Source organism: Callospermophilus lateralis, chromosome 1 (genome assembly GCF_048772815.1).
Source record: "Callospermophilus lateralis isolate mCalLat2 chromosome 1, mCalLat2.hap1, whole genome shotgun sequence".
Classification (NCBI taxonomy): domain Eukaryota; kingdom Metazoa; phylum Chordata; class Mammalia; order Rodentia; family Sciuridae; genus Callospermophilus; species Callospermophilus lateralis.
Genome location: NC_135305.1, coordinates 188,896,932 through 188,909,593, shown reverse-complemented (window position 1 = coordinate 188,909,593; position 12,662 = coordinate 188,896,932). Strand labels below are relative to the sequence as shown.

The window sequence follows — 12,662 nt, the reverse complement described above, 5'->3', positions numbered from 1 at the left end:
ATTTTGTGCTTATACAATTATATCCAAATGGATCCCACGGTCACATATAACTAAAAAGAACCAATAAAAATAATATAAAATAAAATTCAAACATCATCCTTCTGAAATAAGTGAAGCACGTATTACTTTCCTTGTTTCACACGAAGGAAATGGAGATTCCAGTGCTTTGAGCTGACTTGTCATGGTCCCACCGCTAGCACATGACAGCATGGACCCTGAAGCCCATGCCCGGGGCTTCAGGGCTATCCCAAAGCCAACATGCTGCCACTGTTCTCCATGGGACACAGAATATGCTCCAGGAAAAAAAGAAAAAAAGAACCCAATTCTGATCTGTCCTCAGCAATATGCTGAAGGACACTGACCTGTTCATCAGCCACCTGTGTCCGTCTGTGTGCATCATTCAACCCTCACCCCTTGGTCATTGTGCTACTGGGCATTGGCACCTGCTGGGCCTCCTTCCCCAGTCTGAGGGCCAGACTGCCTATTGGTCGTGGATCTTATTAATGAAGTAGCGACGGGAAGGAGGGAGCTCTGGAGAAAAGTCTTAAATGGGCAGATGAGGGATTTGGTTCTCTAGAACAGGGCATCTAAGGTTTAATGAATGAATCACCTGGGATCTTGTCTAAATGCAGAATCTGATTAAGGCGGTTCTAACAAAATAGCAGCTGAGGCTGGAATGCTGATCCTCGGACCAGCATCTTTGAGAAGCAAAGATCTACATTAAAGATGCTGGTACACCTTCGCCTAATTCTTGTCAGGGAAAGAGCCCACCAGTGGGCTGGTAACTTTCTTAAAAACCTGAGATGGAAGAATGTGACTTGGAAAAGAGAGATATTACTTTAATAACATGTCTACAGAAGGAACCCTGAGATTAAAAACCAAGAGGTTTTGTCAACATACACGTCCCACGGCCCAGTTAGACTTCAGTTTCCCCAACTCTTGAGTGTGACAAACCTTGCCTCAAGGTTAATCATGCATATAATGTTTGAAACAAAAACATGATGGGGAAAAAGCGAATTATAACCTGTGGTACTTTTTTCCTTGTATTTTCTCTTTGTAGGAGATGTCAGTGAAAAGAAGGATCCAGAATGATTACTAACCTATGACTCCCAACAGTATGACAGGTATCTATATGTTCTTTCTTAATTTTTTTTTTTTGTGTGTGTTTCTCCATTTGTGTTTCACCTAAAGTATGGGGTTCCTAAAGATTGACCTGAGAGTCTTAGCAACAATTCGGTTTTTTTGAGGGGGGGCGGGCAGTACTGGGGCTTGTACTCAGGGGCACTCGACCATGGAGCCACATCCCCAGCCCTTTTTTGTATTTTATTTAGAGTCAGGGTCTCACTGAGTTGCTTAGTGCCTTGCTTTTGCTGAGGCTGGCTTTGAACTCACAATCCTCCTGCCTCAGCCTCCCCAAGCCTCTGGAATTACGGGTGTGTGCCACCACATCCAGCTCTTAGCAACAATTCTTTCCAAATCAACAAGTATTATTAATCCCAGTGAATACATCCCTACAAAATGTGCTTCCATTTTCTTCAGGAATTATGAGATACATCATTACCAGAAAGATGATGGAGAGGAAATGATAACTCTCAGTGAAAGGTTGGTTTTTAAGCCATCCTAAGGTCACCATCACACTGGATGTGCTTACTCTTTACAGCCATTCAGATCCCTAGGATAAATGGCTCTGCATCCTTAGCGATCACAGAGTACACGTGTATTCTCAAAGTCAGCTGTTCATTCCACTAAGCAGTCAGAATGGAAAATGATTAGACCACAAGAAGCACGAGTGAGCCATAAAACTTAGCAACAGCACAAATTCTTTATGCAGCATAGAGCAGAGATCCCTTGCTCAAAGGCCCCGAGGGCAAGAGGAATAATACCAACAATTACCGAGGTTGGGTATAAGGAAGACAAACAGAACTGGAGAACTTGGGTTCTCTATGAAAGAGAACCCCCTACTCTGAGCAAACGCTGACAAGCAGGAATGAAGCCCAGTGTATGTCCAGTGACTTGGAATTTTCAAGAGAAATTGGAAATCTAGGTTTTAAGTGAAATATTCTAATTTTTGAATGTTAGCAATTAACTTATAAAAGCATTGAAGACTCATGGTCCAGCCATCCAGCTACTCAGGAGGCCAAGGCAGAGGGATGACAAATTCAAGGCTAGCCACGGAGGCTTTGCTTCAAAATAAAAATTTTAAAAGGGCTTGGAATGTAACTGAGTGATACAGCACTTTCCTAACACGAGCAAGTCCCTAGTTCAATCCCCAGCACACAGGGCGCGTGTGTATACACACACACACACACACACACACACACACACACAAAAGATGGAGTGTTGGGGAGAAAAGGTTACAAACTGGAATCAACCCATTTATGACTTTGTATACCTTCCAGGCTAAACCTCAAACCTGGGACTTTCCTTTTTGTTACCAGGGCAGCAGTGCAGATACCCATAAACCTCTGCATGTTAGAGATGCAGCCTGGCTTTTGATAATCTATCCATGTCACTTCCTCACCCTGGGATAAACTAAATGAAAGCACAATTCCTCTTAAAAAGTCTAGTCTCTTTAGACCTTAAAAAGGCATACATATATTGATGGTCGAGTATAATATTTTTTTTTTTTTTTAAAGTGAACCCTGGCTTGGAGGCTGAGGCAGGAGAATTGCAAGTTCGAAGCCAGCCTCAGCAACTTACCGAGATCTTCTCTCAAAAAAATAAAAAAGGGCTGGGAATGTGGCTCAGTGGTTAAGCACCCCTGGTTTAATCCCCAGTACCAAAATTAAAAAAAAAAAAAAAAAAAAACTAAAGCAACCAAAAGTTTCTACTCAGCCTTCTGAAGATTTGGAAGACTCCCGGTGACCATAAGCATTCTCTCTCCCAGCATTATTGCCCTACCTCTCTACCCACCTGTGCTTGAGTTCCTGATATAGCAAAAAGATAGGATGCCTGGGAAAATCAGAATGATTCACACCTGTAAGAAATGAGAATTTCAGAATCATATCTCATCATCTCCTCTTACTCCACATCAGCAAATACCAAAACCTACCCACTCCTGTTTCTCTTCTTCTGCTAACAAGGTCAAGCTCTTTCCCCCTTAAATCTCACTCCTGGGTTACAAAGGTGCATGTTCACAGGAAATTGGTATAGATCAACCTTAACTACAGCTGTCATATTTATGCTGGTATGAGTGGGAATCTCATCAGATAAAGTGACAGCCTAAGTCACTGAAGGCATATGTATGTGTGAGCACACAGATAGCAGAGAGCAGGCAAATTACAATGCAAAACTGAGACAAAGTGTCCCCCTCTGGAAAAGGACAGTGAGACCATGTGCAACCCAGGGGTGGCTTGGTGCCGCACGATAATTTGCCCACCTGAAAGCACTTCCAAAGATACAGATTCCATGAACATATCTTCCTGAGACATTTGACAATGGAAAAATTGGGGTATAAAAGGTGATAATAAGATGATTTTTGCTTGCTCAGAGGGGTAAGTTCTAGGTAGAGTGCAATAGCGACCATCCAACCCGGGTCCCTCCCGATCGATGATTGACAACTTTTGATTGATTGTAAATGGGCCAGTGAATAAATATTTCTGGCTTCTAAGGCCATATATGGTCTGTCATAACTACTCAGTTCTGCTATTGCAGCAAGAAGAACCATAAACAGTATGTAAGCAAATAGGCTTGACTATGTTTTAGTAAAACTTAATTTACGAAACAGGCAGCAGGCCAGTTTTGGCCACTGGCTGCCATTTGCTAATGCTTGTTCTAGACTCTGGGATGACCACCCTGGCATTGAGCACCACCCCCAGGCTGAGTCAGCAGGAGGCTGAGCCAGGAACTAGGCTCATTCCTGGACAGTTCTAGATAAAGCTAGCTTTTCAGCTGACTTCCTGAGGCCTTCCTTGCAGGCTGGGCTGGAACCCCTGCTGCCTCCTAGTGGAAGAGGGAGTGTTTGGTCCCAGGATTTGTTTCCTAGAGTAGAAACTAATTTAGTTCTATTTTCAAAAGAAATCTACACCCCCTACTGGATACCCAAATGTGCTCCGCATATGTGATGGGCTCAGAGAAGACAGGCATTGCTTTAGACACCTTGTTTGTACATGAAATAAAACAGTGTCCCTTCCCTTCTCTTTCACTGTGGACCAAGACTACTTTTTTTTATTTTAAGAAAACTAAAGGGAGACCAAAATAAAGTCGTAAGCTGCAAAGTGTTTGCTTTAGGCGCCTAAGTGAAGAGCCAAGTATGCACACTTTTTCTTTGAAAAGCATAATAAGCACCTATTACTGTTATGTAGCACGGGAGATCAATTAACCCTTATGAAAAGAAAACTCATTTTCAAGTGAGCAAGAGTTTGAGAATAGAACCTGTTTCTGAAAGCAAGCAGGCCAGCATTTTCAGATAAAGGAGGCACATTTTTTGATATATAGGCTCTTTAGGCCACAATGCTTATTAAGTTTATATATTTTGAATTTACTCAAGTAGAAAATTGTTTATTTGGGGGGGAGGTTTATTTAATATCAGAATTTTCTCCTTTACCCCACCTCTTTTGAAATTGGGGCTGTATGAAATCACTCTTTGAAAAATACATTTCTTAAGGAGGAAAATAAGAAAGTGCCCTTTATATGATATTTTATTCATCTGGAATTAAGCACCACTTCTCAGGTAATCTGAGGGGAATTCTGCTGACATTTATGACATTATAATGAGCTCTATTTTGAATAAAACCATGATTCACAGCATAGGGGAATTTGTTCTAAGATATGAATCCCCAAAAATTTTAATACCAAACTTAGAGGTTTGGGGCCTTATTTGCAGAGGAAATAAACTCCTGACTTCTTTCGCTGTGCCCAAAGAGACAGAGACAAGCATGTGGTATGTTTGCATAGAACCTAGTTTTATAAAATCAGAATAAGGCATGAAGTTAGCAACATATTTAACGTTTTCATTGAAACAGGGCCCCAATAATTTAAAGCCACACTATTATGAGCATTTTAATGTAAATAGTGTATTCCTCATTCAGCTATTTAACTTGCAGTTCTTCCTCATAACTGGCTTGTTCATTCAACTTCCCGTTTGGTATTTCTTCTTATTTTTATTGAGGCATTATTGCTAAGTGTCCTGGGAGTGGAATTGGCAGGGAGGTACAGGCACTTGGAGGTGCTGATCAGTGTTTCCCCATGGATGATCTTTGTATTTTTTTTTTTTTTTTGCTTGCTTCTTTGTTAGGCTATCATTTGTAAATAAACTTAAGAACAATAGGTTTATCTACCTTTTCCTTACTATTCCAGAGGTTGAGCATATTTGGTGATTATTGGTCACTTGCATCCTTTCATTTGTAACTTTTCATTCTTTTCTTTTTTTAAAATATTTTTTTAGTTGCAGAGGGACACAATCATTTATTTATTTATTTGTTTATTTATTTATTTACTTATTATGTGGTGCTGAGGATCAAACCCAGTGCCTCACCCACGCGAGACAAGCACTCTACCACTGAGCCACAGCCCCACAGCTCTTGCTCTTCATTCGTAATGTCTATTTACCTATTATGATCTTTGGCTGTTTTTCATTATTTGTGAAAGTTGTTTAGGTGTCACAGATATTAACTAGGGAAGCCACTAAATCTCTCTAAACTTTCCACTCTTTATGAATGAAATGAGAAGGTAAGACTAGCTCATCTCTAACTCCTCTTCTACTTTTTAAGATCATGGTGGTTATATTTCAAAATTGAATGTAAGTCACATTTTCATAAAGTAAGGCATATATACATTGATAGCTGAGTATAATTTTTTTTAAAAAAAGTGAACCCTGGAGCAATATATTTTTGCATTTTGCGACTGTCCTACTGAACAAGTTTTTCAGTCAAACAAAACATTGGAGTTGGGAAGACTCAGAGTTGCTGAGTGTCCTGGAATATGTTCACTTTGCAAAGGGAGATCATCAGTGTTGTGTGGGGTTTTCAGCTTCTCCTTAACAGTCATTTCATTCCTTCAAAAAAGAGAATCGGAGTCATGCATATGTCCTGTAACCTACGTGAAATAGTTTCTCATTGTGTCAGAGGTAATTGACAACACACAACTGTTCAAAGATAACTAATGTTAGTAGTATACAGGTTGTTCACAGTTCCCACTGTCAATCAATATACCCTTCCACACAAGGATTTTATTTATGCTTACTTAGTAATCCATCACCCATGATATTATCCGATTCCTGGACTATTAGTATAATGTTACTAAAATAATATATTATTAATATAAGCCGGGCATGATGGTATATACCTGTAATCTCAGTGGCTCAGGGGGCTGAGGCAGGAGGATCGCAAGTTCAAAGCCAGCCTCAGCAACTCAGTGAGACCCTGGCTCAAAATAAAAAATAAAAAGAGCTAGGGATGTGGCTCAGTGGTTAAGTGCCCCTGAGTTCAATTCCTGGTAGGTAGATATATATATATATATATATATATATATATATATATATATATATATATATATATATATATTTGTTGAAAAATGTTATGATGAATATATTTTATAATGAACTGCCTTGTCCACTATTCTGTACCTCTCTGATTACTTCATCAGTATAATTTCTACTAAGTTAAGGAAATGCTAGATCAGAGGAAATGAACAACTTTAAAACCTTTCTCTTTTGCCAAACAGTAACCAGATTATTAGACCAACTGAGACACTACCAGCAATGTAACCTCCATTTAACCATTATAACTTCCTAACTCTAGAGGTTGTGATTTACAAGTTAAGGAATTCATTACCTATCGTAAATGTTATAAATATTTTCCCCAATTTAGTGCATGTCCGCTTTTGCTTTTTGTTTATGGCAATATTTGACCTTTTAAAAAATTTCTTCTTTTGGGGCTGGGATTGTGGCTCAGCGGTAGAGTGCTCACCTAGCACATACAAGCTGCTGGGATTGATCCTCAGCACCATATAAAAATAAATAAGTAAAACAAAGGTATTGTGTCCAACTATAACTAATTTTTTTAAAACTGTCTTCTTTAGAAATGACTTCATACTTACAGACAAGTTGCAGGATTAATACAAAGAATTCTCAGCTGTGCTATATCCAGAGTCCTTAAATGTTCACATTTTATCACATTTCCTTTCTTCTTTTCCCTCTTTCTTATTATTTCCATCTAATTTTTATTTTATCCATGATGTCATGGCATTTGGGGACATAGTAAAGTTTTTCAGTTTATATACAATAAATTCTGTAGGAGCATAATTTTCTGTTTATTTCTTGTTGATGAGCTTAGGTAGGGATGTTTCCTGGTGGGTACGGAGGAACTGAACTCAAGGACTCTTACAATGAGTTGATACTTCTATCTCCATATGTAGTTCTCTTTAGGCACAGGATTGCCTTGGTTAACAGGATTTTCTCAACCTCTCATCTTACCCTTCAGGTCTTTAGTCTGCTTACCCTTGCAAAGGAAAAAAAAAACAAAAAACAGAGGAATTTGGCTGTGTGGTAAAAAGGAAACTGGTCAAGGTCAGCAACATGGAGTGCCAATATGGCGCCCTGCTTTCTTTCCCACGTGGCTCCAGAGCAGTGAGGCTTCAGAAGGGTTTTTACCCTAGTGGCATAATTACTCTAAAAGGCATCAGAAGGCCTATTTCACTTTCTTTCGCATTCCTGTTTCCCCAGTTGTGACCAAAAATAAAATGTTGCCTTGGATTTTATAGAGTCCTCTACACATATTGCAAAACATTGCCACAAATAGTTTTTACAGAAAGAAAAACACTAACTTGCCTGAATTGCTAACTCCACTGTTGCTTGAGCCAATTATGAAAAAGAACCTTGATTTTATATCCAGAGTATTTAGCCATACGACAAAGCTGAGGACTTTTGGCTCACTCCTCGGCTTCGTTATCACTTCTAAAAGAAATTAAAGTCTCCCTTCAGGTAGGCTGGAGAGGCAACACGGTCTTTCCTAAAATGCAGTGAGGGCCAAAGGGAGGCTGTTACACACACATCCAGCAGAAACTCTTTCATTCATCTTTAGACGTCTGTCACCATTCATCATCACCCCTGAAACCTCATGTCCTGTCCCCCTCTCCCCCCAGGTTAATAACTGGGGTGACCACTCTACACACTGTGCCTCCCTTCCCCACTCCTATCAGGAATCATCTTCCCCTGCTCTCTGCCTGCTAACTCCACCTGTTCATTTCCTTTGAGACTCAAGGCCCCTTCACTCCCCCTCCTCCATTTGCATATCCTCTTAAAACCCCACTCCACAAAATAAACAGAACTTCTTTGGGAACCCTTGTAAAGCAAGGGAAGAGAAAATCTTAAATGTTGATTATTTTACTTCCCCCACCTCCCCCCCCCCCACACACACCCCTTACATACAAATTGGTAGAAGAGAGTGAAAATCCCTCCATGGTGTTTATCTATTCTGAGAAAGAGACCAGACTTCAGTTCAAAGTTTTTGCCAGTTTCCACTATAACAAGGGGAAAATCAAGAAACCACACACACACACACACACACACAAAAAAAAGATAATTTCTATGTAGCTACCACTTCAGTATTTTCTTCCAAATAAAAGCAAATGCTTCATTTTCCTTAGTAAGCAGAGGGAAAGGTAACCCTTCAGATAACACAAGGATACTGGACTTTACACCACACAGCCAGTCTACTAGAATGGATCCAGCTTCCTGTACTCAGTCTTGATCCTTTTCCCATCCCTCCCCTCTTTAATTCCCTGAATTTCTCCTGGAAAAGGAACTTCCTACAGAAAAGTGGGGGCTTTCTTTAAGAGCTCCTATTAATGAAATCTCACCAACTTGTTAGGTCAGTGAAAACCACTCAAAACTCCTGAGGATTCATACACAATTGCTTCTAGAACAACTCTAGTTTTCCAAGTCTGAGCTTCAGCTAGGTGATCAGAAAATGGAAAATATCAAAAGAGCAAAGTTTTATAGAAAATAAAATATGGGAGCAGAAGAGTGAAGAAAAATATTTATTTCTTCTCCAACAACTTCTGCATTCTGTCCACTGTTAGCTTCTCCCAACCCAACCCCTGGCCCCATTACCCTGTACCCTACCCCATTTCCATCATTACAATCACCACCACCATCCACTCATCTCAACCTCAATCTCCAAGGCTCCTATAGCCAAGAACATCTTTATTAGTCATCTTCTAACTGTAATAATAGCCATAACTTAACATGTCACTGAAGTCCCAGAAGCCATAGAGCTAAGGTCCTTCAAAAGAAGTGAAAATGATTTTTCTCAAGAATTTAGTTCATAATGAATTTATGGTGTTATTTTGTTTACAGTTGAATCAAAAGTTATTTTAAACACCACCACCACCTGCCACCATCCCCAGCTGAAAAGTTCCAGGCTGCTGTCTTATCTTTGCTTTTCTTTCAAGTCTTAGCTATGATGACATTCTGACTCTGGAATTTGGCTGTGTGGTAAAAAGGAAACTAGTGTGGAACTCCAACTCTCAGAGCCTGAGAGTGCAGATGTGTTCTTGGATTGGTGCTACAGCTGAGCTCAGAGTCATCTTCTCTAAGCCTCAGTTTACACATGGACAGGGCAAGGCCAGCATGGTGAAGTGACTTACCCCAGGGTCACCCCCATAGATTGTTGAGTTTCGCAACTCTCAGTTCCCAAACCCTGGGAAACTGTGAGTTAAATGACTTTAAATAGTGATGATGTGTAGTTTGTTCTGTTGTTTTTAACAAAGTTCTTGGTCTTTATCATGCTAATGTGCATACTAAATCCCCAAAACAGGCAAGTAAGCCATCTTCCCTTGGCTTTCTGAAGCAGACCCCCTCTTCTGTAGAGGACCTAACCACATTATACTCAAACTTGGCTGCACATCAGAATCTCTCTGAGAGCTTTCTAACTCCTGATGCCCATGCCATCCACTTAAATCAGAATCTCTGGGTAGGACTTGAGACTTAAGATTCTTTGAAAATTCTCCAGGTAGTTCAACCCAGTCTGAGAACCACGATTGGGACACAGTGGTCTTCCATTCTGGCTGCCCACTGTTGTCACCTGGGAAGCGATACAAATGTGCTAAAGCCTATGTCCCACCCCAAGAGATTCCAGTCCAGGGGTCTAGGCTTCAGCCTGTGACCTCTATGTATTTTTAAGTCCTCACATGATTCTAATGTACAGCCGGCGCTGAGAAAAGAATGGTGTAGCCGGGAATGGTGTAGCCCATGCCTGTAATCCAGCAACTCAGGAGGCTGGGATAGGAGGATTGTGAGTTCAAAGCCAGCCTCAGCAATGGCGAGGCACTAAGCAACACGGTGAGACCCTGTCTCTAAATAAAATACAAAATAGGGCTGGGGATGTCGCTCAGTGGTTGAGTGCCCCTGAGTTCAATCCCCAGTACCAAAAAAAAAAAAGAATGGTTGTTCTCCGACTTGGTGGTGGTATCAGAATCACCAGGAAGTTTTGTTTAAAAAAAAAAAAAAAAAAAATCAGCAACTCTATCCTACAATTCAATCTAGTAACAAATGCCAGGGACTCTGGATGCCTAATTAACTCTCCAAAGTGACTCTGCTACAGAAGTTTGAGAACCACTGGTCTAGCCAGTTCCCCCACCAGTGAACATGTTTTGGAAAACATTAGTTTGGGCATCTGAGCATCTACAAAAACCATCTGAACTATCACCCTTTAATCTAGGCCTAATCTGACCAAAGGTGACAGATTGAAATGTAATTAATGATGCTTTCTCCTATGGATTGCCTGGGCATATATTGTCACTTTCTCACATAAATGACAGAACCACAGTTTCTGAAATTGTGCCCAGTGACATCAGCATCCTCATTTATCTAAGTCACCATCAGAGTAGAAACCTCTTCACTTCAAACATTCAAAAGTCCTTTGGGAGCGGACTACTGAGCCAGCACTTCTCATCATGGAAGAAGTGCAACGGCCATGGGGAAATTTGTGTCTGTCTCAAAAAGTCTTTGCAAGTGCTTTTCTATACGCACAGCCTTAGAACACTAGTCTGTACTGCTTTCGTGAGTTATTTTTAATTGTATGAGAATAGGGGTTTCAGTTATGAGAATAGGGGTTCTAAGAAATAACAAAAATTAATAAATTAATTTCTGTGTTGGATCCTCAAGAGAGTGTAGGTCTCAGTTATGCAAAACCCACAAGGTTATTGATTTCTGCCTAAACTAAACTGTACATTTCACTCACTTAGGGAACGTTTTTAAAGCCCCATGGTAAAAATACTGAGCTTTTCTCAAAAGACTATGGTGAGGTTGTAAGATTTATATAAGTCACTTTACACCAAATCTAGGCACCAGGGCTTCACATAGGACAGCCAGGATGAGGGAGAACTTGGTGCATGGTAGGCATTCATGTTTATTTGACTGTAAGAAAATAGCCAAAAGAATTACTGTTCTACAATGGGGAGGAAAAAAAAAAAGTATACCCAGATGTTTGTATTTTTAAGAAGCTTGTTTTGCAGATAAGCTAAATATTTTTAGTTTTGCTTAGCCCATCCCTGTAATTCATATTTTCTTTTCAATGGCACATTTCAAATTTGGCACCTTAATGTTTCCTGCAAGAATTTTCTACATAGCTTAAGGCCTTTTCTTTTACTAGAAAGTAAGAGAGAGATAAGAAAGGGCTTCGTTTGTCTTTATTATTTCATGAAAAGATTTTTTTAGTGAAGTAGTAGTCTAAACAAAAATGTGAAGCAAACGATTCATAAGAAAGGAAGTAATTTCAATACAATCTCTTTGTTGCTGCAATACCTGGTAAAATAAGGATCTTAAAATGTTTGCTGCTGTTGTTATTACTTCATTATTTAATAAGCATCAGTTCCTGGGGCAGCCAAATCCAAAAGAATAGCCCCAGTGTTTTGCTCGATGTTCAGCACACCCCAGGATATAAGACTTAGCAGCTCTAATCACATCAGGTGGGAAGGCACAGCAGAAAACAGGAGACAAAACACATCTCCCCATTGCCACCAATAAAAAGGAGTATTTTAAAAAATCACTTATTTCCCATAATTCAATTTAATTTGCATAGTGTCAAATTGTGGTTCCCAATATTTTTCTACCAAGACCCTCTTGTTATTTCCCCCCTCACTCACAAGCCCCTTGAACTCTGTGCTTTTAAACATTTTACCTACCAAACAACATTTGTGAAGTAATAGAATTCACCAATCAGTGTTTTGCAATTAAAGACATATTTAATGACTTATGTGACATCTATGTGCAAGGTGAAATGACCATTCCCCATGCTACATAAACAAGTAGGAAAACTTTCTAAATCTTTTTCAAAAACCAGAAGGCATAGGATTTTTTATGAAAGTGGCTTAAACTGCTTCATATCTTTATATAATTTCTCTGGAGCCTTTTCAAATTTCGTAAATTTCTCATAGTTTTCCCCAATACTGCTTTTATGGATCTCGAGAGCCATTTAAATGAGGAAATTCTGAATATTTTTTTATCCCAAATTTCTCAACTCTAAGTAGGAATTATACTCTTGTATTATTATTTAGCTAAATAGAAATATAAATGAGCCATCAGAATATCAATTACAGCTGGCATTACCTTTAATCAAAGTCTTTCAAGTATTATTATAAAATCAAACATTAAGTCCATGTAGATGAATATAAAGTAGCCTGTCATACTCAGTAATGCGTAATGAAACTATTCATGAGAA

General features: G+C 39.5%; 1 protein-coding gene across 6 annotated transcripts in view; it reads left to right on the top strand.

The window, feature by feature from the left end:
• Thrb (thyroid hormone receptor beta) overlaps window positions 1-12,662 on the top strand; it is a 369,387-nt gene that overhangs the window by 263,595 nt on the left and 93,130 nt on the right. For all 6 annotated transcript variants that reach the window (XM_076842915.1, XM_076842909.1, XM_076842902.1 and 3 more), the window contains exon 3: window positions 1,061-1,124. In XM_076842915.1, the coding sequence (XP_076699030.1) occupies window positions 1,103-1,124 (22 nt within the window). In that variant the 5' untranslated portion in view covers window positions 1,061-1,102. The remainder of the gene's footprint in view (window positions 1-1,060; window positions 1,125-12,662) is intronic.